Source organism: Pteropus medius, unplaced genomic scaffold (genome assembly GCF_902729225.1).
Source record: "Pteropus medius unplaced genomic scaffold, Ma_sr-lr_union100, whole genome shotgun sequence".
NCBI classification, from domain to species: domain Eukaryota; kingdom Metazoa; phylum Chordata; class Mammalia; order Chiroptera; family Pteropodidae; genus Pteropus; species Pteropus medius.
In genome coordinates this window covers 629897-657436 of record NW_024351731.1, presented here as the reverse complement: position 1 = coordinate 657436, position 27540 = coordinate 629897, and the positions used below count along the sequence as shown (strand labels likewise).

Sequence of the window (27540 nt, the reverse complement as noted above, 5' to 3'; positions counted from 1 at the left end):
TTTAAAAACGGGAAATCGTCATCTAATTAAATTCATCGTCTAATAAATATTTTAGAGATTATAGCAATTGAAAGTGGAAGGACATGGTCTCGTCGATCCAGCGTTTAGAGTTGCAGCCAGGATCTCATCTTGGTGAATCGGCTACCTCTGGGGCACAGGATTTAGAAGCAGGCCGGGCGGCTCTAGGTCGGGGTCACCTGTGGCAGGAAGTTCAGAGGCTTTGGAGTCAGATAGACCCGTGTTCAAACCTCAGCGCCACCACTTAGCAGCCCAGCGACCCTGGACAAGTTACTTTACTTCTCAGAGTTTCATATTTTTCGGTTGTAAAATGGGGATAAAAATAATAGTGACATCACAAGGCGGTCGTGAGGGTTTTTTTTGTTTTTTGTTTTTGTTTTTTGTACAAAGTGTCTGGCACAGAGGAGGCATTCGGCCCCTGGTAGCTATTCTTCTCCGAGTGCCACCAACTGTCCCGCAGCAGTGCAGCCTGGGACGTGCCCATACCCCAGCGCTCAGGGTCCTTCCGGAAAGTGTGTCCCCTCAGACCCTTCAGACCCTCAGGGCTGCTGGCGTGGAGACAGGCTACGAGGTCACCCCAGACCTTCTCTCCTGCCGTCTGCTCTCCTCTGAGCCCACGAGCCCACTCGGTGACGCTCCGCGGTGGGGCCAGCAGAGCCATCTTCAGCTGGTCTCCTCGCTGGCTTGCAGACGCCTTTTCCAAGCCAGGCCCCAGCTGGCACTTCCGCTCTGAGGGCCCGCCCGCTGGGCCTGGTCTGCCCCAGGCCCTCGCCGAAGCCCAGCACTGATAGCACAGGGCTCCTTTCCCGGCACCCACACTGACTTTGTTGTTCCTGTGTTTTTTTTGTTTTTTGTTTTTTCTGTTGTTCTTTTTTTTAATTCGCAGCTGTGGTGTGATTTTGACAAGTCGATCCCTTTGAAGAACCTGACTTTCAATTCCTCAGCTGTGTTTACAGATATCTGCTCCTACCCAGAGGTATTTATCCACAAGCTCCCTTGTCAAGCCCGGGGCCCGCGTAGCTCCATCCGCTCCAGAGCAGCAGGCGGCGGAGGGCTTCAGAAAGCGCTCAGAGGCCTGCGTCCTCCCTGCTCTCCACCTTCTTCCTCCTTCCCCTCTTCTGCCTTTCCCTCTCTCCTGCTATCTGCCGCTTTTCCTCGTTCTCTTTCCTGCTCCCTCCTCTGCCTCTCTTTCCTGCTGCTACCCTTCCCCCGTTTCTCTCTCCCTCCCTCCTCCTCCTCGTCTTCCTCCTTTTCCTTTCCCTCCACCCATTTTTCTCTTTCCCTTTGTCTCTTCCTGCCCTACTTATTTCCCCCAACGCATCTTAAAATCCTAAAGCAGAATGTGCCCTTGTCGTCAATACAGCACAAGCAGAGTTAGTACTCAAGGGTGTTTGCTGCATTGAAAAAGGAAGGAAGGAAGCAAGGAAGGAAGGAAGGAAAGAAGGAAGGAAGGAAAGAGGACAGAGGAAAAACGAAAAAGGAAGGAAAGGGAAGGAAAGGAGAAAGGAAAGAAGGGAAAGAGAAGGATGGAAGGAAGGAAGGAAGGAAGGGAGTAGAGATAGAAGGAAAGAAGGAAGCTGGTGACTCACAAACACAGAAAACAACAACTAAACTTGAAGTGGTTTAGAACGTGTGTGGGGCACCACAGGGTCAGGAGGTGGCCCAGTAGGACACCACCATCATAATGTAAGTCTGACCCTCTCTTGGTCACAGAGCCACTAGTCTAGCCTTGGGGTCAGCCTACAGGGCCAGGCAAAGGACAGTCGTAGGCTCTACTAGTCATGGCCCAGACCTTTACATGTTGGGACAGAAGTTCCGGGTCAGAAGAGAGGACAACTGGGAAGTCCTAGCAGAGCCCAGCCAGTGCCCTGCCCTGAGGACGCTGGGCGGACCCTTGTTCTCTAAGACCCGCTCCAACACGCGGGTGGACGAAAGGCTCTCTGTTGTCTCACCTGGGCCCCAGAATCGGTCTGAGAAATGTATGAAAAGGAAAGAGAGCCTCACCTCGCCCCCCAGGAATAGAGCGCGCACCTGATACGCAGAATACCATTCAGTCCTGGAGATGTGTGGGAGGCGCGCCGCACCCACTTCACAGATGATGAAACGAAGGCACCACTCCCGCCTGACTCCCAGTCTTCCTCCCTTCCTTCCGCCCTTCTCTCCGCCCTTCCCTTCTTACCGCAGATGCCAAGACTTCCCTGCAATGCAAACCGTTTCTGGCTTATTCTTGAGCCTATGCTTCCGACCCAGGCTCAGTCCCCAGGGAGGAGCTAGGCTCTTCTTAAGGAGTTCCAGGGCAGGACAGGACTCACTCTCGTTCAGGGCTGCACAGGAAAGACATGAGCTCTGGGACTTCCTCCCACCCAGTAACGAGTGACTTCCTCCCACCCAGTAACGGCAGCTCCCTGGCGTGGAGAGCATGAGGAGCATCCCAAGAGGCAGTCAGGTGGCCGAGAATCCCATAGCCAAAGCTGTATTTCACTCCCAACTGAAACCCTGCACTGGCTGGCAAAGGCATCTCGAATCGGTTCTTCCTCTCCCTGAACCTCAGCTTCCTCATCTGTAAAGTGGGAAAAATAATACCTTCTTCAGATGGCTACTGTGGACTTAAAGAATATCCTGTTCTCATGGTGCCTCCCTAGATGACTTAGTAAATGTTGAGTTTCTAATGTGACATCTGACGTGCAACAGATGTTCATGAACTGTCGATCTGGACCTCCGTGTCCTAAATCAAGACCCTGGGCCCCAAACTCAGGACCCCAGCACTCACGGATTTGCCATTCCTAAGAAAGTGGTGGGTAAGCTTTTTAACTGCCTTGCTTCATCTCTATGCCTCAGTTTCCTTACCTGTAAGGTGAAGGTAGATGCAGTACCTTCCTCATGAGTGGTGGTCGTCAGGATTAAGTGAATTTGTCCATGTAGTGTTTAGAGCAACACCTCGCACAAAGTCCCTGCTCATTAAATGTCAGCCATGATTTGCTTATTATTTCTAGGAAACTGGTATTGAGCCTGCACCACCATGTGCATTATGAAACATACTCAGAAAAAAGAGAATGTTAAAAGGAGAGATAAAATAAATGAATCAGAGTTCTAATATTTTCCCACACAACCAAAGGATCATCTCGTTCAGGGGTCAGCAAACCATGCCCACAGGCCAAATTCTGCCTGCCACCTGTTTTGTAAATAAAGCATTTATTGGGGCACAGTCACACCCACTTATTACCGTTCGTCTGTGGCCGCTTTTATAATACGATGGCAGAGTCGAGTGATTGCAGCAGAGATGGTGTGGCCCGCTAAGCCAAGAATATTTTCTGTCTGGCTCTTTATAGACAGTTTGCCTACTCCTGACATCACCTCTGGTGCAGGAATCCCATTGTCCTGAAGGGAGGGGATCTGAACACTTCCCGTCACCAGCTACTACAGGGGTTTTGCCCCAGCATTTGCCACCCTGACATGTACGGCCGGGCTTCTCTACCAAACTAGAAGGACTCAGACATTCAGACCTTCTAAAAGGCTTAATCTGCATACCCCTCTCCATCGCTCACAAGTGTGTGTCCTCAGATCACTTCATTTCTCTGAGCCTTGGTTTCCTCATCTGGGTACCTGACCTCTCCACCTCACCCCATAAAAAATAGTACTGGGTGTGAAAGCAAGTTACTAAACTGGATGACGTGACGCAAACATAAGGGGCTGCTATCGTATATGGTGTAAAGTAGAATTTAGTTCTGAACTGGAGCTTGCCAATTACTAAAAAGAGAGTTGAAGATACAGGAAATAACAGTGGAGAACTATGGGTTGAGGGGAGGGAAGAGACAGAGGTTTGCAAAATGAATCACGTGCATAAACCCACAGTGCCATTAACTCAAACGCCTGAGTGTGGGAACCTGGAAAGACCTTCCTTTTAGAATCACGCCCCTTTACTGCATGCTCTGGCACATTGGAATAAAGAGTTAAGTATATTTGCAAGAGCGTTCAGAACTGGCTACAGGTGTAAAGAGTCCCCAAGAGGCAATTTTCCATAGGGTGTAATAATCTGAGCTTTGCGTCCTGGCGCTTCCTTCCGTGTCCTTTGTCATCTATTCAGATCCTGCCCAGCCTCCAGCCTTCAAGGCTCCCTTTGACAAAATGCATTCTGTGGTGGACCCAGTCCCTGCAGGTTACTTCCTGCCTTCTCAGACACCCTGTGCTCACGCTCCATCCTTTCTACAACGCATTTCTCTAGGATATTTCTCCAACCCCTTCAAATTTGTGAATTGCTTTAAGAAGAAAAGACGATACTGCATAGTTATTCAAGATTACCCAAAGGACATAGTCCATAGCATGTGTTTAGAAATTTTTCTTTAAAAAGAAGAAAGGTATGTTTCCAATGAAGCAGCAGAGAAACAATTGACCTGCCCGCCCAAAACAACTAAAAACAGACAAAATACATGAAACGATAGCTTTGAAGACTCTGGGCAGCAGGCGGTGAAGGATAGTAATCCTGGAAGAATAGGAAACGTAAGTAAGTGAGCATTATGGTTGCGTGGGTTTGGATTGCTTTTAGAGGGTTCAGGCTGCGGCTCAGGTTGGGGGGCCCAAATGGAACCCAGTGGATGCCCTGATTTGAGAAAGACAGAGCCAACAGTCTAGGGGAGAGTGAGGTGGCTAGAGTTTGCAGGGCGCGCCACCAGAGGGAAGGGAGGTACACACAGAGAGAATCCCAGAGATCTGCAGTGGGTCCCATCAGTGCACATGAGGGGACGAGCCCGGGCTCGAGGGAGAGCCGTCTGAAAGGGTTCGTGCCTGGCACGCTGCAGCGCTGCACATCGTGTTTCTTCCTACCGGCCAGGCTGAAAAACAATCCGTGGGGATTTAGGTAGAGTAATCAGAAGAGTCTTGCTTCAGTAGTGTGCAATAAGTACCCTTGGCTTATATACTGCTGTAGTTCTTCTGAAATAATCTTAAAAGTAAGGCCAAAACAATAAGAAGACTTTTCTTCTCCTTTTTTTAAATCAAGGAGTTTTTTGTTTTTTGTTTTGGTTTTTTTTTGCATTACAAAAACAAAAATAAATCCAATCAGATAATGTCTTTAAACAGGGATAATTACTCTAAAAGAAATGACTCCTAGATAGTTTTCCCTCCATCAAATGTCTTGTTGTCAATTAACTTCTTGGTTAAAAAAAAAAGGAGAAGACATATTTTATATTAGAACATTTACAAAGTTATATTTCTCTATTAGAAAAGAATGAACGTTCATATTAGTTTCCTCTGTAATAGCCCCAAACGGGAAACAACCCCAATGTCTACAAATGACAGATGTGTACACAGGCTGCAGCGTGTCCATGCAGTGGACAGTCGGCAGAGAAAAATGGCCCACTGACACGTGCCATAGCATGGGCGGCTCTCAAAGTCATCATGCTGAGGGAAATAAGCCAAACAAAACAAAACAAAAAAAGTGTCCATTGAATGATTCCATTTATCCGAAACTCTAGAAAATGCACATTGATACCTAATACCAGAGAGAAACCTGGGGAGAAGAGGTAAGGATGGTGGGTGGGAGGAGCTGCAAAGGGACAGACACGGAGAAGCCTGCGTGAGAGTTCGTCTTCCTGGTCGTGATGGTTGCGTGGACATAGGCGTATGCTCAGACTTGTTGAATTGTGTGCTTTAGATATAGGCAGTTTATTATATGTCAATTATAACTCAGTAAAGCTGTTTTAAAAAGTGAAGTATAAAATCAGAAAGACAGAGAAAGGAGCACGCAGAACTAGATGGGGAGGGTTAGGCCATGTCATCAGACCCTGTTGGCTTTAAATTCCAGCTCGGATGTTGATCACCATGTAACCTTTATCATAAGGATAAAGACAAGGGGAGAAAGGACGGATAAAAAGAGGAAGACGAAAGGGGGAAAGAAAGCGAAGAACACACAAAAAAGAGAAACAGTTGGAAGAGAGAATCAGTGATCATTAAGCAAATAAGCGTATTTTTCGAATTCCAGAAGTGACTTACAAACTAGTGCCCTCCTGAACTCAGGCCTTCATTTCACCGGTTAACTCCTCAGGCAGGAATCAGAACCTGAGCGATTTTGAAGGAGACTTTATTCACTGTGGTCTAAAATCTCCAGCTGGCATTCAGCATACAGTCAGACTCGCCCAAACTTCCGCAGCGGCAGGCCTTCCGGATAATTCAAAACGAAAAAAGGAGGGTCGGAGAGTGCCATGATAATGTCACCACCCTTTCTAGCTGGACAGAGGGATGTCAGATAAGCTCATTTTGCTTCTTCACTGAGCCATTTTTATCCTATGCCTGAATGCAGAGCGGGAATCATTTTGGTGTCTTCCCAGACGGCGATCAGTTTTTGGCATTGCCCTTCCCCACGAAGAGCGAAAGCCACAAGGGCACAATGTGATGTGGAGCCCAGTGAGCCCCACTGAGCCTCACTGAGGCTCCGTGTCCACGCCTTTAAGGACCAAACCGAGCATGGGAAACAGAAGGGTTCAAATGACAGTGGCCATGTGGTGACATAGAATGAGCAAGGACTCTTCTTCGGCCATTTACTAACTGTGTAGCTTTGGGCAAATCACCTAACCTCTCTGAGCCTCTCTGAGCCTCACTTTCCAAATCCATGGAATGGAATTATTAATAATACCTGTCTCATTATATTGTCGAGGTGACAAATAGAGATAACGCACGTAAAACACTTAGTAAGTATTAGTTTCTTTTTCTCTTGCTCTTTCTCAGAGATATTGGTAACTAAGAGAAAATGGTGCTCACCCAAGTGGAGAGTTGAATTTTTAAAAAGGTAAAAGTGTCACAAATTATAAAAATGCACAGGACTTTATGTTGTAAACATGAGATTATCTACATAATCGTGTTTCCAGTGTGTGACTAAAACTTTAAACAGGCCACAATTTCATAGTAATATTGATCTCCTGGCCTCACCCTTTATTTACAAAATGGTGACCACTTTGACTTGCATCATCGTTGAGGAGCCAGACTCTTCCTTGTTGCCCATGCTAAGTGAGTGGCCGTGGAGAGTGTCACTTATTCCCACAAGTCACCAGGTCCCGCTGTGCTAACTGGTCTTAGCCGATAGCATATACTTCATAGTTTTGTTCAAGCAGGTCACATCTTTATCCTGTGGGAGATGATTTAATTTCCGGAAACCCCGAGATGTTTCCAAGATGTTTGATTTGACTGGACATCACCATTTAGGGATCAAATACAGAAAGACTGCATTTTGGGTGCTTTTCTAAAAGGGACTCAAGATAATTCACAAAGATCTGAGCTCAGTCATCAAAGCATGGTCAAGATAAGCACAGGGTGTCACAGGATTGAACCGACAATAAACCTATCAAGAGAAGCATCAGTCTTATATTTTACAACACTGTGGAGTGATACCTTCCATTAGAAATAGCTATTTGCATGCTCATGGATTAGGTTTTGCTGTGAGAGTCATCATTTGTGGACTTCGTTAACATAGTCGTGTCTTCCTAGGAATTATTATGAAGTTAAAATATTAACCGAGGCTGCAAGAAATAACCAAAAGAATCCATCTGTCCTCAACCCAAGTCAGATATAAACATTGCATCTACTTTGGAAATTAAATGCCATTCTGACAGATCTCAGCTATTGACTATAATGAACTGGAGAGCATTCAACATTCTTCCTCTAGTATTAAAAAAAAAATAGACCAACCGTGGAAGCCGGGCTTTAGAATAAGCCAGAGTACAGTAAGATCGTACCAGAACACCAAATGGACAAAATGCTCCTTTCTAATACAATCTAGTAAACAGTTTGTAGAGTCAGATCAGTTATTCCCACTCAGCAGCCGTGGGGAACCCCAGGTCATGACACCCTCACACCTGGCCCGTGTGGGGAGCCAGGCTCGGGGCAGGGCAGAGCAGCCTCTGTGCTTGTCCTGTGTTCACCTCACTGCACTGCTTGTAGCAAGACTTATCATTGCTGAGAATCGAGTTTTGAGTGAAGCAGGAACTTTAGAGTCTTTCTCTGAATGACAGTGACTTCTGAATGAAAACTGTCTGCTTGCTTCCTTTCCATCTCATTCTCTGAGTTCATAACGCCACGAGATGTGGGCAGCGACCGAGCAGTCGCACAGTCCCATGTGCATAACCTGAGTGGGTAGACATTCGAGCCCTTCCTTAAGTCATTTTTGGGTAAAAGACTTCCTCTTCCTCTTCTAGGAGGAAATGGTGTGTAGTTCATGGTAAGTGCTGACAAGTCCAGACACTAATATAGTTCTGTCCAGCCCGGCACAATTCTTGGTGCCCAGCAAGTCCTCAGTCAGCAACTGTAGAATGAAGAAGCATGGTTTAGTTCCTAAAATGCTTGTTGCATGCCAACAAAACCAGAAGGTGCTCCCGTTAGCACCTTGCCATGTCATGGGACTCCTCAGTACAGACTTAGAAGAAATTGCTTTATTTGTAATTTTCCAAACCAATAACATCTGAGAGAAGAAAACCTTGCATATTCAGAAGCAGAGAAGTGGTACGCATACTTCCCTCCTCTGTGCCATGGACGTAAAATCAGCCTCTGTCCTTGACGCCTGTGAAGAATTAAATAAGATGAAGCATATGAGGTCGTTCGTGGAGCACCTGGCACAGAACACGTGGCCAACAAATGTTTCGTTTGATTACTTCGATTCCTCCTGCCTCGGTGCGTCCATCACGCGACGTGAGCCCGCGATGTGTCAGAGCACTTTCCACGCCGTTCTACCCGCTGTTGCCCTCTCCACGTCTGCCTCGCACGTTAGACCACGCCCCCTTACCCGGGCCACCTCTCATTCACCTGTGAGTCCTGCCCCCACCGCCAGCACCATACCGTGATTACGATAGGCACCCAATAAATGCTTATTACATTTTTAAAATTAAACCGTCGGGCCCTCAAAAGTTTTAGCTTAAGGGCACAATCATTTCGCAGAGTTTTGGCCTACTAAGTGACTCAATTTACATTGAGAAAGTGAAGAAGCCAGCAATGAGAATGGACCCCTCGGATCTAATTCCTGTTCCCTCCGTTCGTTAAAATAGAAGGTCTACGTTTCGCCGGATGAAGAAAATCAACCTAAGAATGACCTTATTTTCACCTGCCCACATCACTCACAGCTTCTTACACAAAGGCATCAAAATGAGTCGGCTAAAAATCTTGCCAAGGGAAGATCTTAAAGGGGAAGCGAAGAAAGCTTATCATTCCATTTGAGATAAGGGCATAATCGGATGGATTAGGAAAGGAAAGGCAACAGTAAAAGACGCCCAGACACTGGGTTCCCTAAGGGCGGGGACAGTCATTTGTTTGAGTTCATGCCATGCGCCCTCAAGGCACTGGGCCCTTGCCTCATGGGAATTCAGTCAGGGTGCTGTCCACATTTGTGGAAGCAATCTTTCTTGAAAGCATACGTGAATGAATCTGTTTGGCTTAAGAAGTCAATAAACATGTGTTCGGTAGTTGCTCAGGGGCTTCTGGAAATTCTTGCCTGTCTCCTCTGCCCAAACAGATACTATTTCCACGTGTAATAGAGAAAAGACAGCTGGTTGTTCCAGAGAGCCATGTAGAACAGGACTGAGTAGATTTCAGAAGTGAGCAAGCTCAGTACGTGCACTGGAGTCACATTCATCTGCACAGGTTGTATCCAGGTGTTCTCGGTGTTGTTTTCTAGCTGAGGGAACTCGAACGATTTACTTAAGCTCTAGGAGCCTCACTTTCTTCACCTGTAGGATGGAAATGACAATTCCCATCTTGACCAGTTACTCTGAAACTTATAAGAGAAAATGTGTACCAAGATCAAAACACTGCCACCCAAATGAGTCTTTGATGACGTGAGTTTTATTCTTTTCTCCCATGGGATGGTCAGGACCCAAACCCACCACCCAGAACGATAGACAGGGATCCTTCTGTAGGGGAAATGTGCTGAGGAGCTTTCAGAAGGCTGAAATCTGCCCAGGCAGACTGATGTGTACACGAGAGCCACTGGAATATTCCAGCCCTTGAGTGGTTTCGAACAGGCCATTTGACCGACTACTTCTGACATGGCTGATAGCTGTTAGTGGTGCTGTGGCGGAATGAGGCAGTATCCAGAAACACCTGTACACAAAAGCTTCTCAGACACCGGGGATGCAGAGCGCTCAGGCGCCGGGGAGCAGGGGAGCAGCTGTGAATAGCAAGCGGATAGGGAGGCTGAAGTATACGTCGGGGTTGGGGAGGTGGAAGGAAATCTAATACGTGATGGTCTTGAGCACTCTGCTCTTCAGAAAGGAGAACGTAATTTGAGGGAATGGAGAGCAATGAGAGGACTTCGAGGTGAGCGGCACGATCAGGTCTGCGTTTCAGACATACTGGGGAGAGGCGGGAGCAGGCAGGGCTGCCAGAAAACATTTCCAGAACCGCAGGTGAGAACCGAAACAGAAACAGGTGGGAGGAGGAAGCGAGATCCAGAGAGGAAGCGGAATCTGTGGTTTTAGGATGGCCCGCCGGTGGAGCGCGGGCAAGGGGGAGGCAACGCGGATGAGACCAGGGCTTCTGGCTCTTTGGTTCCCCCCAAAAAAATATGGACCAGAGGTGTGGGGAGGTGGTAAGGAGAGGATGCATTCAGTTTGGGACCTGTTGAATTGGAGAATGGCTGAGACCTCCAAATGGAGATGCACAGCAAACAACCGTGTAAGGAGACCCACTGGCATCGGTGACGAGGAGAGTCAGCCTCCCACGTTCCTGCCGAATCTGATCGCCTGCCTTCTGTTTCCAGTACTTCGTCTTCACGGGGGTGTTGGCCATGGTGACCTGTGCGGTGTTCCTCCGACTTAACTCCGTCCTGAAGCTGGCCGTGCTGCTGATCATGATCGCTGTCTACGCCCTGCTGACTGAGACCGTCTACGCGGGTCTCTTTCTGCGCTACGACCACCTGAACCACAGTGGAGAGTAAGTGCCCATCACCACGTGTTCACAAAGTGCTCGGACACCACAGGAAGTAGAACGTGGGGAAAACGGTGGAAGCGGAGTTACCGAAACTTGGGGACTGGTTGAATATTAACTTATTTCTCCACCTAGGCACTGTCAGCTCTCCAGTCTAGGTGAAACCTCTAGTTTTCAGTTGTATCACCTATATTCATTACAGATGAATTAATGACTTAAAGTTTGGACTAAGTCATAACTCAGGTCTCCTCTAAACATCATAATGTGTGACTCCTTCAACTTTAACGGCTCCAAGACTTGTAAGGTCTGATTATAATTTGGCTGTTGCAATATTAATAATAGCAGACATTGCGCATTGAGCACTTACTAGTCTCTTTGCGTTTTATTATTTCGAAATACAGAATAATAATAATTATTATTATTAAATGAGAAAAGTCGTAATATCTTAGCCTAGATTCCTTAGAGAATAGAGCCTGAGGCGAGCCTGGGATGCTAACGCAACCGCAGGACAGCAAGAGTGAGGGGGCGAAGAAGAAAGGGACGGGAGACAAACACGAGCTGATGCCACATTATTCTGATCACATAAGTTGCGAAGGGATTTAGCTGGTGCCTTGGAAGAGCCGTTCATTTGGCCAGTTGAAATGTCTCCGGATAGGTGGTAAGTTGAGGGAAAGCATCTCACATAGAGCAGGGGAGAGGAATTTGCTGACTTCTCCTTTCTCCCCTTAGTCACGGTTCACCCTCTGGATGTATCTCCTGGTGACATTCATTGGCTCCTTCTATGACCCATCGGTAAACCAGAGCCCGCATTTGTGTTGTGGCACTTCACCTGAGCTGCAGGCACGTGGCTGATTGGTCTTAGGTGTAGAAAGCACATGGGGCTCTGTGAGGCTCTGATGTGCTTACACAGAGTAATGATCGATGACTGCTCATTCCTATCCGCTCCCTCCCTCCTCTGTAGGGGAGCTTCGTTCTGCACTCTGTTTTGAGGTCTTAAGGAAAAGCTTGCAGTTAAATTGTTAAGTCGGGTTGTGAAAGTAAACATAATCTCAAATGCGTTGTTGCTGATGGCCAGGTGCTCTTCTCAGCTTCTTCCTGACGCAAGGTCAATTATTGGTTAGTCTTGTATTGGCTCACACTTTGCTATCGGCAAAATCAAATTAATAAGGGACAGAGGAGCTCGTTCAGCCTTCTCTCTCAGCTGCATTATGAGTCAACAGGTCACTAGTCACTGTGCGTCCAGCTGGCAGTCACAGGCTGCTCTTGCTGTTGGGAATTTAACCGTCATTTTAGGAGTCCCATTGGTTCAGGGTCATTTCCGCTGGTTGTTTCTGGGGGTCAAGTAATTTTACAGAGAGCTCTGCACAGGGCAGCCTGGCTGCATCACCATCAAGGTAGTTCCAGATGGCTCCAAATACTTTAGACTGGCATTTCCCAATCTGCTAACGAGGCCCCTTCCATGACGACCCCTTGTCTCAGCGGATGACCCTGAGCCTAAAACAGGTGAGGCACCCTCATCCCCAATCTCTTAACAGTCCCAAGAGATGCATCTTCCTCAGCATCCCTTGTAGAAAAGCACTATATCGTGACGTTTGTAAATGCAAGTTTAGGAGTTAAACCACCTGGGTTCAAATCCCAGCTCTGCCATCAACCAGCTGTGATTTTGAGCAAATTAAAAGTGCCAGAACTTCTCTAAGCCCTAATTTTCTCACCTATAAAGTAGTTTCTATGTTGCAGAAGTCTAAGAAAGATCAAACGTGATCATGGAAACTTAGCACCTGGCCTGGCATATAATAAGCACGTGATCAATACTAACAATTATTATTAGACATGCCCCCTTTATGCCACAAATGCTACTGTTCTAGAAATATCCTTATCCTCGTGTCTGGACTGCTGTCCCCTAACTGGTCTCCCAGCCTCCACTCTCAACCACTCTTCTCAAAGCCATCAAAGCCACGCTATCAACAAATTATCTTTTTTAAGAGCCTAAAGGGGCTCCCTGTTGCCTCCAAGAAGCTACAAGTTCAACGTGTTTATCAAGGGCCTCAGAGCTCTCGCCGGTTGGGCCCCCGTTGGCTCCTCCAGTCTGTTCTCCTATCTCCTGGGTCACCGTTTACAGCCTGTACTCGAGCCATGGGAAACCATGTGCTATTTCCCAAACGAGCTCCCGCACACACTCCCCGCGGGTGGGTGCGGCTCCGTGACTTTTTCCAGCCCATCGTTCTCAAGGTCCAACTCAAAGACAGTCTCCTTGGCGAAGCCTTCTTCGATCATTTCTCATTCTCTAACCCATGCATTTTTATCAATGCCATTATCTCTCTGTGTTGTGAATATTGATTTTCATTGTCTTCCTCTTTAATTGGAATCAGAGCTTTGGAGGGCAAGAACCATTACTCATGTTCATGTTTCTGGCACTCGGTAGAGTGTCTGGCAGCAGGTGTCCAATTAAATATTTGTTGAATGAAACACAAAATGAATGAGTGACCGAAAGAAACATTAGCTCACTTGGAATCACATTATACCGCTGATTCACAGTGAGGCGAGTGTCACCTCTCCACGACCCCTGCAGTTTTCGCTCAAAATGTGTTCCCCATCATGTAAGCACAACTTGCTGGGGGACTTGAGTGTCATACCTTTGCTATGGGCTTTGCTAGACCCTGTAGATTCACAGGTGAATAGGACATTATTTCCATCTTCAAGGAACTTAGGGGCAAGTAATTATAAGTAAGTGCATATAGGAGAGCGTGGTAGCTACTGAGAAAGCATCGCTGGCACCTGGATTGAGAGCCAGATCTCACCAGTCACTAGATGAACTAAAGCATATTATTCCACATCGGCGTCTCGGTTTCTTCTTTACAAAAATAAGGATCATAGTGCTTTAATTGTTGATATGACAATTAAAGCCGGCAATGTATGTAAAGTGTTATTACAGATATGGCATCAAATTAGCACTTAGCAAAGGCAGTCATTAGTGTGGCAGCAGAATAAAAGGTAAATTCAAACGGGCTGGTTTATTTTGGGTTTAATGAGGGGAATGGGAACTACTAACTAAACTAAAAATTTGGCATCAAAGGCACAATGGCTAAAGCTCTGAACTTGATGCCTGAGATGTGAATTCTCATCCCGGTTCTGATACAAATCAGCTGTGTGACCTTGAGCACGAGACTTCTCTCTGGGCCTCAGTCTTCTACCTTTAGGATAAAAGGCTTGCAAAGAATCTTACAGTGTGTATAGAATACAATACGGAATAAAACATATCCACTAAACTCACGTTGCACAGTACTTAATTAGGGAATTATTTTCATAATGTATCTAAGTGCAAAAGTAGGTTACAAAACAGTATGAAGCATACAATCCTAAATTTGTGAACAGAAACATATTTTTGCACAAAGGAAAAGAAAATGACATTTAGTTAACTCCAGAATATTAATCATTATTTTGTCTGGGTGGTAGGCTTAAGAACAATTTTTATTTTCTTCATTGTGAATTTTTATTAGCTCCCAAATTTACTACAATTAACATAAAGACTTCTGGAATGAATAATACTTAAATTAAATATCGATTTTATGAGACATCAGATGATTGCCGAAGATTGTTATAGCCCTGAAAATTACATTATCCTACATGTGTTTTCACTTAATTATGTTCTTTTCTATTAATATAGGAAGTTGGTAGTATTCAATTAGTTTTTTAATACAAATAAATTAGTTCAAAATGCCCATGTTTTAAGTCTTTGCCACTTAATATCAAGCAAAATATTACAATATCGTGCAGATTTCAGCCATTTGGCTCCCTTTGGAAATTCCTCAAGTAATGTAGAAGCTACAAAAAAAAAATTCCTTCTAAATTCAAATCACAATTCTTTCTGTGTATTTCTTGGCCTGTCTGACTTACTGTGCGTATTCTTCAGCTTTTTTCCATCTGAAATACATCAGGAAGACTCAAAGACCATTCTTAATTTTCTTTTACATTTCTTCTGAATTTTATCTAGTCATCTATTTCTGCTCGACCATTACTTTCAAAATGACTCGAGGGATTTATGTTTCCCCTTAAAAGTTTGTTTTAAGAGATAGATTGCCAGGCTTAAAAAATTGTCTGCATCGTGAAGAAAAGGATATTAGAGAAGCCGGTCAGAGCAGAAGCTTGGGTTGCATTCAGGAGGAGCTAAGCCAAGGACATTTCTCATTCAAACTAAGCCATGTGAATCTGTGACCTTTTTAAAGCACCACCACCAGGAGCAAGATCAAGTTCTGGGAGCTTTATGGGGTGCAGAGAGGGATATGTGGGCCAAGCACTGTTACCAAGACTTGCTCACTTAATCCTCACAATCATGGAGGTAAATGCTGTTAGAGTCTTTCACTGGGCAGCGAACTGACGCTCAGAGATGTTAAGTGGCTTGTCCAAAGTCGAATGACTGGTCAGTGGCAGAGCCAAGACTGGAAAGTGGGTCTCCGTGAGCACACATCTCAGGTCTTTGATCCTTTTTTCAGGAGTCTACAACTTCAGGGGCCAGAGTATTAAATGACATGGGCGAAAGGGTTGCACTGGAATATCCCCCCACCCCACCACCCCCCAAAAAAGTACTGTAGTGACTGGGAGTGAATGGATGGAAGGATAAGTGAATGAATGAGTGAGTGAGTGAATGAATGAATGAATGAATCCTAGTCCCTAAAATGCTGGATGACAATATGGGGCTGACAGTACAACCCTCTTCACTTTAGCACTGGTGGGAGTGGATAGCTCTAATAGATCTGAACAGTAGTCTCTCCTACTGAGTCTGCACATGGCCTTGAACTTGACAACCACCATTTATTTATTATCCCTGCGTTAGAAGTTTATAAACCAATTAGCTAAGCAAGAGATTTGTACCATACCTGTAGAGCCCATCCCACCTATACCACCCAGAGTCTTACTATGCTCTGGGACTAAGCTCTTGCGTCTTCCCTGAACATCCAGCCCATTTTACTTTTTCTTTCTATGTATTCCCACGGCAACGAGGATGTATCCCTACGATGGAGTGTATTGTGTTATGAAATTATCTATCTGATTTTGTTACTGGGCTTTTGAAGGCAAAGACAATGTGCCTTCCTCATTTCTGTATCCCAGCATGTGCCAGGCACACAGTATATGCTCAATAATTATGTGCTTTGCTGGGGCTTTAGAAAAGAAATACAATAATGAGTATCATCTATTATTAGCATCTTATCTCCAAGGAAAAGCAGATGGAACGAGGAATCCATAAAGATGAATACCTCCCCAAGAGAAGGCGCATTTCCCTTCCTAAGGCCTTGTTCTGTCTATAGAGCCAGACTGGGCCCAGCCCCCTCCAGGGTGGGAGGGCCTTGCAGCATGAGGCTGCATGAGATGCTGGGCTTCGCAGCTGGGTTCTCGCCCCGTTTTCCTGAAGCCCAAGCCACTCAGCTAGTATCCAGCAAGACTAGGAAAGGGGAAGCTGGAGATCGTGCGGGTGCGACCGTATTCAGTCTCCTTCTCTCCTCCCTCTAAACACCGTAGCTCACCTCTGGTGGCCTCACTGTGTCCCGAAGCCAGACGAGAGTGATTCTGAGTGAGTTCTGAGTACATGTGTGCTTGTGATTGGGAGGCCACAAAACAAAGGAGTGGTATGATCTAGCTTCAGTGATCAAAATTATTCCAGCAGCCATATAAAAGATAGATTGTGACATTAGGGTGACATGAGGAGGCTATTGGGGACCATGGTGGCTGTACTCGGGTGGCGGAGGTGGGCATGGAGAGAAGAAGGTGGTCTAGGGGTATATTTTGGTGGAAGAGCGGACAGGGCTGGGACATGAGGAGTGGTAAGGGCTGACTTCTAATTTTTTGTTTTGTTTTTGGCTCAAGAACCTGGATGAATGGATGAGGGGACATTGCCTAGGTGATGGGTTGAGGAGGCGTTGCCTGAGATGGAGAAACTTGGAGGTTAGAATAGGAGATGGTAGGAAGCCAATCACTGTGTCCATAGAGATGATCAGTCTTGAGCATTTTTATTTTGAGTTTTCTTCTTTAGCCAATGGAAGCCTGTCAAGGGGACTGTTTATTTTCACAAGCTACCTGTGTCCACATTCAAACGTCGACATTGCTTCCTCCAAACTCTTTGCCTCCTGACCTAGCTCATCATGACAAAGGCTTCACGCTGGGCCAAAATGAAAGAGAAACCATTGGAATCAAACAAAGGAATCCCTGGCCTTCTTCTGAATTTCTTTGATGGCTGAAAGTCACATCAACGTTTAAATATACACTAACCACTGACCATCTTCAGCTGCCGTCCAGCCTGGTCTTCTAGACCCAGCACAGGCCACGGCAGCCACACTGCAGCTTGCGCCCCCATGAGGACTATGAATGGAGTATCGAAGGTTCACTCCAAGAGGACATGACACAATGGGAACAAAGCCTTATTAAAAGACATAAGAATTGAAATAGGGTTATAACAGTGCCCAGCTCATAGAACTGGTATAAGAATTTCAAAATTTGATAGAATTAAAACAGTGTCCAATCCACAGAATTGATATGAGTCGATATAAGTATCTGAGTGTGATTCTTACAGCGCTTAGAGCAGAAACTGCCACGTAAGAAGCACTACACACCTAACTCTTAAATAGGATAACATCTAAAAAAAAAAAAAGGGAACGTGTCTCCTCATGGATTTTTGTGACAAGAAGATATATGAGCTCTTTGAAATCTAGAAAAAGTGCAAATAGAGACATCGTTATTTATGTCGAATGCACTGTCTAAATGCTAGACTCTAGAGTCTTCTCCCAGGTGTGACCTAAGTGGCCTCATACCCTGAGGGTCAGCTGATTTCTGAATCAGCTTAATGAAAACCCTCAGAGCAGCCCCTGTCACCTCGCAGGTACCCAGAAAACAACAGCTTCTTTCTTTTCACTCACTCCTTTCTGAGTTTCCTGAGGAGTGACCTTGAAGTCCCTTCACACTCGTCAGTGACCACGCCATCAACTGCGTTTCTTCTTCCCACAGAGATTTCCTGGGGACCAAAGAGGCATCGCTGCTGCTGATGGCCATGTTCCTCCTTGCTGTGTTCTACCACGGACAGCAGGTAACCCAGCATTTCGCTCCCACTACCTTTGCTTACCTAGCATTTTATTCCGAGGCCACGAAACTGGCCTGTGATGCCTTGCAATGAATGACTATTAGCTGCCGGCAGCAAGTTGCGATTCTTAACTAATCAGTTCCTAATATCAACCACTTAATAAAAAACTAAGATGGGGAAAACAGGTTGGTAAACAGTGTGCTTTTAACTCTCTTCAGATATATCGCTTTCATAGAGAATGTTGTTCTAAAAACTAAAAAAGCTTCAATTTCTGCCTGAGGCAAACTGGGTTCTCTCCCAAGCATAAGCAGAAAGAGGTGAGGATGACTGAGCTGGGGTTCGAATCCCGCCTCTGCCTCTCAGCCATTTATGGCTTCCGGGAAGTTACTTATCTCCTGAGCCTCAGTTTTCTCATCTCTAAAATAAGATATTAAAACCGAAGCAGGGCTGTTTTGAAGACCCATTGGAGGTTGTCGTGTGCAGCATTTGGCTCGCTGCCTCATGTAAGTGTAGGAAGCTCTTTGTTACTGATTTGTCAAGTAGATAAAGCACCTACTGTCTTGATGCGACTGCCCTCTGTGCCTCCTCTCTGACAGCATCTGGGTGGACACTGTGGATGGCGCTGTATAAAACCCATCCCTGGTCCCAAAGGTTCCAGCCTCCTATAGGAGAGCCGACCCCAAATAATGCCACAGGGAGATGTGCCACGTGTGACTCAGGCTATCCAAGGACTTTAGGAGTTGCGGGTGCAAGAAATTATCCTGTGTGGGAGCATCGTGCCAGGCTTCGCCCAGGAGGCGTCACCTGCTGCTGCCACTAGGACCTCTCCATGGATGCAGTGGTCACCGAGGGAGATTTTCTCCCCTCGGTAGAACTGGACCCCACCAGTTTCACTGCTCTGCTCTGGATCCCTGTCCATCTTTCTTTGGTCTGTGCACAGTTCAAAAAAAAAAAGTAACCAGAAAAGGAGAAAAACAGAACAGGAAGACTGTCAGTAAGAGTAGAAATAGATCACTGAGAAATCACTATGGAAACGGGGAGGTAACAAGCCCTGGGAAACCAGGAATGAAACAGCCCAAACCCCGAGAACCTAGAGATGCATATACAATGTTATTTGCCATAAAGGGAGATGGTAAATGTAGTCAAGGGGGAAAAAAAATGAGTGACATAAAACTTGGCAAGCGAACCCGAGGGGGAAAGAGTTCACACAGATCCAGCCCCTACGCGGCGCCCGGCCCTCGACCTCTGCCATCTCATTTAACCCTCCCACAACCCAGCATGATGGTATCGGCCTGTTTTGCAGATGAAGAAGGTAAGGCTACTCGGCTGGTAGGACAGGGAACTAGGGTTCAAGCCCACGCCCTCCCTTCCCACTTCTCGTGAGTGGAGAAAGACAGAAGGGACTCGTCTGGGCACCAACACAACGGCCCAGGATATTCCGTCTTGCAAGAGGACGTCGGCTTGTTTTACAACTTTAGCCGAATTTATGGTGAAACAATAAGCCGAATGTCCGAGTCTCGCCATTTCCAGAATTCCTGTGTTTAGGTCTTTCTGGCTATGTGTGAGAGCTAGGGCTGCGTCTGCCGTGTCTTGATGGCTTCTAGTTACAGGGGACGACTCCTTAGGCTGACATGCAAATGACAACCCATTCAAGGGCTACAAAGACAGAATCAGACAAGGCAATCCTACGGGAAAAAGCTCACATGCTTCACCCCCAAGATTTTAAACTGAGCAAGAAAGCCGAAGGAGAGCCAGTCAGAGTGAGGGCCCTCGCACCATAACGAGAATAACGTTCCTGTCCCCTGTCACCTCAAGGAGTTCCTTCAAGGCCTGCCAGAGCCCCTCCTCAATACATTCCTAACATTCTGATTTGGTGTATTCTAGTCTCCACTTGTCCTGGGAAAGCACATAAACTAATCACGTGAAGAAAATGTATGAAGAGTGCAGAAGTGCATAGTGAGTGTCTAGTGTTTAAGTGACATCGGTATTTTACTTTTTTATTTTAGCTTTGGAGTTATATACTCACATCTCATAACTGCAGCAGTTACGGGTCTAGGCTTGGAATGGGGTAGATAATATTCAGACCCCAACTCTGCCACTTAGCAGATTATTTATTGAACTTGGAGTCTGTTTTCTCACCTATAATATGGGTATATAGTAACAGGTTCTGTAGGGTCGTTATAGTATTCTGTGAGATTATAATTATAACATATTTATCCCAGTGCTTTGCACATGGAGTAAGTACTCAAAAATCGTGAGCTATTAGTGGCTTACTTTGAAAACAAGTAATACTTTCCCTGTTTGCCTCTGAGACAACCAGGGAAAGTATTATCATCCATCTGGTTCCAAGTCAGGAACAGAGAGACTCAAGTCACTTGAGGTCACAAAGCCGATAAGGAACAGACACAGGAGTGTGAGCGCCCGAACGTCTGCGTCCACTTTCGGTCCGCCACATGCCACTGCTTCCTGTTGGAAGAGCCAGTCTGCAGGATGGCATCACTTCGGGTGTCATCTGTTCATAGCATCTGCCAGCGTCCTGTTCATCCGGGTCGTCTTCCCATTCCTGGGTTGTGCTACCTGCTTCCACCAGTTTCCCTTTGTGACTCAGAGGCCCTCTATTTTTATTAAAGGCTGAATAATGCCCACTGATGCCTGGTATGCAGCATCCTCCTGGAGGGAGCACGTGTAATTAATTACGTGTCTGTGGAGACCGTGATGGAGGTGGTTGGTTCCGTAACTGAATAGCTGGGAAATTTCATCTTGCACACGTGCGGAAGGGGTATGCCGGCACCGCCTCCTCCTCCAGGCAGGCGGACATTCCAAGCGCTGGATGGGATCGCAGACGGTCGGGCGCCTGCTGCCTCAAGCCCGATTTACTTGCAGCCCTGAGGTTCTGGCTTTGCCTTGGCATCTCCGTTTGTGGCAGAGGAAGCCACATCTGGAGACGGAGATTAACGAGGTCATGTCTCCAGTCACTTACTTCCAGGTCTCATAAAGACAGGCACGAAGATCGTGCAGTCTGGGAAAAAAGACCCGAGCTTTGGAACCAAATATTCTTGAATTTGAGTCCCAACATTGCCACTGAGAGAGCGGAGGAACTTGAGAGGCTCAAGCTCCCAGCGCTGTCATTTTTTTACCTATGAAATGAAAAGGGGAGTAGTTATCAGGAGCTGGCAAATGGCTGAACGAGGTCGTGACTGTATAATGTAGTGTAGGGGTTGAGAGTCACAGCTCGGAGTCAGATGCCCTGCACTGAACTCCCTTTGTGAGACCCGGGGCAGCTGACTTCGCCTTACCGTGCCTCCGTTTCCTGACCTGCAAAGTGGGGATAACAGAGCACCCCCACTTGCTGAGTCGTCGTGTGATTAAACGAGCTTTAATATGTCTGAAGTGCTCAGAACTGTGCCCGGTCCAAGGCCCTTGGCCCATGTGGTCGTCACGGGGTGAGCGGCATGGGCGAGCTCCTCAGTGCTCTTTTCCCATAGCTGTTCCCTGATGGTTTGGTTAAAAACCGAAAAAAACAGCGCCCTTCCAATTCAGCTGGCATTTCTCGAGCAGATGCTGGAGAGTTTTCACTTTGAAAAGCTCGGTGCCCTTGCCTTCGTCTGCTTCGCTCTTTTCTCCGCGTCTGTTCTGACCACGCCGTGCTGAAATGCCCCTTCCTTTTCTGTGCTCTCTCGTTGCCCCTCGGCTATGAGTAAATCAAGGGCAGAGACCGACTCTCCCTCATCTGCCCGTGCCCAGCGCCCAGCACGTAGTAGGTACGCTAGATCTTTGGTAAAATGAAGAGGAGGGCCTTCCTTCGGCGGAGGCCTGATGATGCGTGGTGCCTGCCTCATGAGACTTGCTCTGTAGAGAGACAGGCCGCCCTTGGACTAGCATCTCTTTGTGGACACGCCTCAGATGCAGCGACCTGCAGTCACGTGGCCAAAACGTAAAGTCTTGTCTCGGAACTTGGAAAATTCTTGCTGAAATAGACGCGAGTACTTCAATTTCCCTACTCATGTTTCTGAGTTGAATTCAATTAGATGAGAGTGTTTCAACAGAAAGTAAATTTGAAAGTTTCTCCTGCTCCAACCAAGCATGCATTTTTAAGGGGAGAAAAAAAGGCATTTCATTTGGAAATAGTTGTAGATAAGAAAAGACCGCCTTTGACAAAGGCAATTTGACAAATCAAAACTTGATGCTCTTGAATGTGGAGGGAAAAAAATTAAAACACAGCTTGGATTTGACTTCGTCCACTAATTCCTAACATTTCAGAATTCTCTTACATGCATATGTCATTTGTTTAAATTGGAATCCAGATAAAGTCCACATACTGTAATAGATCCATATAATAATCCATGTCTCTTGAATTAGACACGATGGGGGTGATTATTGTTATTTTTTAGGAGAACCAAAATACAAGAAATTAAATGACTTTCCCAAGGTCACACGGCAACTTGGTAAAAGAGTCCACCCAGCATTCTTTTGTATAACCTGCTGCCTCCACTCAAATTTTTAAAAAATTTTTTCTTATGGAAAATTTCAAACATATATAAAAGTATATAAAATGGATATATAATATAGTATACATAATAGTATATATTAAACAGATATTTAATAGTATATCACAACTTCAATATTATTAATGCCAGTCTTTTTTCATCCATATCCTTCTTCATTTTTCTCATTTCCTCTTCCCAATTATTTTGTAGCAAATTTTAGATGTCCTGTCATTTCATCTGTCAGCACCTCAATATGTATCTGAAAGATAGAGAATTTAATCTAATCACAATACTATTATCACATCTTAAAATAGAAAACAGTAATGCTTTAATATCGTCAAACTTCCAGGCAGCGTTTCAATTCCTTGAGTAGTTTATGTTTTTTAAGTTTGTTTAAATTGGAATCCAGATAAAGTCCACATATTGTCATTGGTCGATATGTCTCTTGGGCCTTTTGTAATCATGTAGGATTACCCTCCTTCTTCTTCATTCTTTCAATATTTTTGGATAGCCATCTCACCTCCAAAGAAGGGTCTCTCCCCACCTAGAGTTTGTTGATTGTACCCCTGGAGTTATTTAACACAGTCCTCTGTCCTTTCTTTTTCCTGAACTGGTATTATGCCTAGAAACTTGGTGAGATCCAAGTTCAGTATTTTTCCGCAAAAATATGTAATTGGTTGGTTTTGTGAACTACTGTAAGGGATACATAATATCTGCTCGTCTCTCTTTTGGTGACATTAGCAGCTACTGATGATAGTCTGTGTCATTTATTTTATAGATGGTGGTAGTCCAATCCTCTCAATGCTCCATAATTTATGACCTGGAGTATATTTTAAATAAGAACCTTCTCCAAATAAGAACCTTCCCCTTACCAGTTATACATTGCCTCAAAGTACAGCTGATAAAGCAAAGGCAGGAAAAATGCTTAGTTCCTGCCCTATAAATTTGTCCCCTCTAAAATTGCCCAATCACTTTGTTCCTGAGCATTAGAGATGATCAATCAGGTTTTGTTTTTTAAATGTCATAACAAACTTATGCTTAACATACTTCCTGTGTTTCAATCTACTGCAATTGTTATTCTTGTCAAGCTCAACTTGTCACATCTTTGACAAAGAGGGACCTATTCACGTTGGCTTGGAAATACATGTATATCATGAGTTCACAGTGACACTTCCATTTCGCAGGCAGGACATAGGCTTCTGACTTAACGTCGTCAGTCTTACATCTGTACCCGCCTTTTCCTTTCCCCCAAACTCCAGTTCTCAGTGACACCAACACAGTGACTCATTTGCTTCATCCTATAATTCACATACCATAGTCTAATAATAATAACACGAACACTACTGCCTATGATATGGTCATTGTAAACAGTTTTAAGATTCTTTTTGAGCTCCTTTTATCCTTGGAGTATTTCTCTCTATGAATGTATCATCAAATTATGTGTTAAAAAAATTTGGAATACTTCCTCTCCATGCAGTTATGCATGTGAGTTTGTTTGCTTATTATTTGTTTTTGTTTTTTTTACAGAGTTTTTAAAACATATTTAGTTTTGTAAATAAGTAAAATAGTTCCATGATTCAGAAGTCAGGTTCCTAAAATAAGGTATAATATTAAAAGTTTAAATTCTATTCCTATTCCTTTACCTTATTCCTTCCCTTCCTTATCTCATCGGTAATGATTTCTTATGGTTTTTTACTTTTTTATTTTTTATACTTCAATTTTTTGATAAATATCTATTAAAAATATTAATTAAGTAAATTTAAGTAATTAATATTTATTAAATATACATAGAGAGGGAGAGGTATAGATATCTCCCTTCCTTAGATCAGTGGTGACACACTAAACACGCTTTTCTCCACCACCACCTTGTAGACGGTCCATCACAATATAGAGAAATAGTCTACATTTCTTTTCATGGCTGTGTATAACAGCTTATCCGCCCAACAAAATGAACACTTGGGTAGTTTTCAGCTTTTGCTATTACAAATTCTGCCAAATGAACAATCTGGTTCCTCTGTCTCTTCCTATTTTTGCCACCCACTTAGACTTTCGTGTAAGACAAACTAGCTGTATTTTTATGCCCTTGAATTCAGGGCATCTAACCACGTGTTTAATAGTGCGACACATTGTTCATTCCAACAGTTAAAGACTTTGAAATAATGACATCCCCAAAGCTGTGACAAATATGTGAGATCCTTTAGAAACGAAGCTGTCCGCTTTCCAATGCAAAGGGAAGCGAGGACAACAGGGAACGGATGTGTTTTGAGGACCTGCCGTGAGCCATGTGCTTTATGTATAACTTCCTAAATAATTCCTCTTCCAATCTTACGCGGTCTTTGGTGTACAGAGGAGACCGAGATGAGGTCACTAGTCCAGGTTATGGTGTTGAAGTGGGACCAGGACTCTAAATCCACACAACTAAATCCACAATTTTCCCATTACTGCTTCATCCATTTCGTCCTAATCTCCTCATCATTCAGAGCTCAGACTCTGGGATGGGACCATGAAGTTAAGCCCGAATCCTGGCTTCTCCACTAAATGAGTGTGTGACTTTGCTTAATTTACTTAACCACATTTGCTTTCATTTTCTCATAAGTGCAATAAGGATCGATAATAACACTTTTCCATTAGAGTCGTGTAGAAGGAAAGGAGTGAATATATATGTATATATACACACACACACATATATATATTGCTTAGCATAATGCCATAGTAAGTGCCATCTCAGTGTCAGCTGGCTTTTATTATTGTAACTTCTTTGTCCCATCACCAAATATTGATTGAACACCTGCCCTGTCCCAGGCATGTTGCTGCACAGTAAGTATGTAATGTTTAAGGTGAAAGGACCCCTTACCTCATAGCATCTACAATCTAGCAGCAGACACAGGCGTTATCAGATAAGCACATACACAATGATAAAAATAACAGGTGCCGTAATGCTAGGAAGGGGAGGTGCACAGCCCTGTGAAACCTGAACATCCTCTAACCTCTTGGCATCAGGCAAAATGCCTCCCAGAATGCTCCGATGAGGCTCTGTGTCATTTGTGGAGCGTCGCGCTTGCGTGCCGGAAACCAGTACCCTGGGAGTCCACCTGTTTCTTCTCTCTCTCTCACCTGCACTGCAGCTGGAGTACACGGCCCGCCTGGACTTCCTCTGGCGAGTTCAGGCCAAGGAAGAGATCAACGAGATGAAGGAGCTGAGGGAGCACAATGAGAACATGCTGCGCAACATCCTGCCCAGCCACGTGGCCCGCCACTTCCTGGAGAAGGACCGAGACAATGAGGTACGCCCAGGCACGTCCGGCCAGCACGCGGGGTGGCCGTGGGTGGGGTGCACTTGGACACCCGGATCCCAGGCTCTGGGAGAAGTCCGCTGTCCTCCTGCGCCCACATGAGAACGGAGACCATGCCTGCCACGTGGTGCCAGGCCATGCCAGCTGCCTAGTATCGTGAGTGTACACACACAGCCTCTCCAGCCTCAGGTCCCCTGTCTGTAAGATGGATGTCATCAGATCTCCTTTACGAGGCTGAACTGGAATTTTAAAGTTTTATATATGGGTGTGCACGTATTTTAAAAATTATATATGTATATATGCAACAATTCCACTTCCGGGTATGTGCTCAAGAAAATTTAAAGCAGAGTCTCACAGAGATATTCGTACACCCATATTAACAGCAGCATTAGTCACAATAGCCGGGAGATGGAAGCAACCCAGTGTCCACCGGCCGATGAATGGATAAACGAGTGTGGCCCATGCAAACGGCTGTCAGCCTTAAAAAGGAAGGGAATTCTGACACCTGCTGCAACCTGGATGAACCTTAAAGACATGCTAAGTGAAAAAAGCCAGTCACAGAAGGACAAATACTGTGCGACTCCACTTACACGAGCTTCTAAAGAAGTAGAGACAAAATTCGTAGAGACAAAAAGGAGAGTGGTGGGTGCCAGGGGCTGGGCGGGAGGGGGAGCGGGCGTGACTGTCTCACGAGTACAGGTTCGGGTTTGCAAGGTGAGGGGTTGTGGGGATGGACAGCAGAGACGGCTGCACAGCGGTGTCAATGAGCTTAGTAGCGCCAAAATGTGCACTTAAAAGTCCTAGATGGTGAATTACATGTTATGTGTATTTTACCACCATTTTAAAAATAATGAATACATACACGTATGTATATATGTATGCGCATATATATAGCTTCTTAGCATATTGCCAAAAATGCTCTTTGACTTAAAACCGTTTCTCTTATATTCGGCCCGAAGGGCCACTCAGTGAAGTCGGTCCAGCTGCCAGGGTCGTTTCCTCACTCTACGGCCCTTGCTTGGCAGTGAGCACCTCGAAGAGACCCAAGTGACTTGGCGTCCGTTACGTCTCAGGCGTTGTCGGGGGCACGGCCGAGAATATGAAGACAGGGATCGAGGGGTTCTGATCAATGTAGGAATGTGATGCTTTTTCTAACTTTACAAATGAACTCGGTGAGATTCAGAGAGATTCAGTAATTCATCCGAGGTCACAAAGTTACTAGTCAGAGGCACAGAGTGACTCCTCAGGGACCCCCGTGGTGGCAGCCCTGAGTGCAGAGAAGCCTGGATGAAGGGTCCAGACATGGAAGGCAGGGCCTAGAGCAGCATCGCGCCCTCGGCTGTGGGCATTGCCTGGTCGTTAGACTGAACTAATCGCCAGAAGAGGGGATCCCATCGCTCCTCAGGAGTCTGTAGTGTCCAGTGGCCCCCGTCATACTGGGAACAGCTGTGGACAGCTGATGGGTTGCCAGAAGTACCTGGAGGGCCCGTGGACTCAATGTGCCAGGTGAGAAGTGAGCCATCGATGGAAGCGTGTTGGACGCCTGCCCGGCGATGCTCTGCGACCCTCCGGACTCGGTGCTGACAGAGCCGATGGCATGCTTGGAACCGCCGGCTGATTCCGGTGGCAGTGGACCCGCCATGCGGAGGAAGGAGAAGGCGCTTCCATTGCAGCGAGTGTCCCCCTGAGCCAGTCGCTCAGCACGCACTTGCTTATTTAATTCTCATAGTGATCCGGACAGGCTGGTGTTTTACTCCACTTCACAGATGAGATA

General features: G+C 45.6%; 1 protein-coding gene across 4 annotated transcripts in view; it reads left to right on the top strand.

The window, feature by feature from the left end:
• The window catches only part of ADCY8 (adenylate cyclase 8), a 159254-nt gene that overhangs the window by 112243 nt on the left and 19471 nt on the right, over positions 1–27540 (top strand). For 2 of the 4 annotated variants that reach the window (XM_039845878.1, XM_039845880.1), the window contains 4 exons: positions 905–994; positions 10754–10926; positions 17914–17992; positions 25599–25757. In XM_039845878.1, the coding sequence (XP_039701812.1) occupies positions 905–994; positions 10754–10926; positions 17914–17992; positions 25599–25757 (501 nt within the window). The remainder of the gene's footprint in view (positions 1–904; positions 995–10753; positions 10927–17913; positions 17993–25598; positions 25758–27540) is intronic. The other 2 variants (XM_039845879.1, XM_039845882.1) reach the window with 1 other exon arrangement.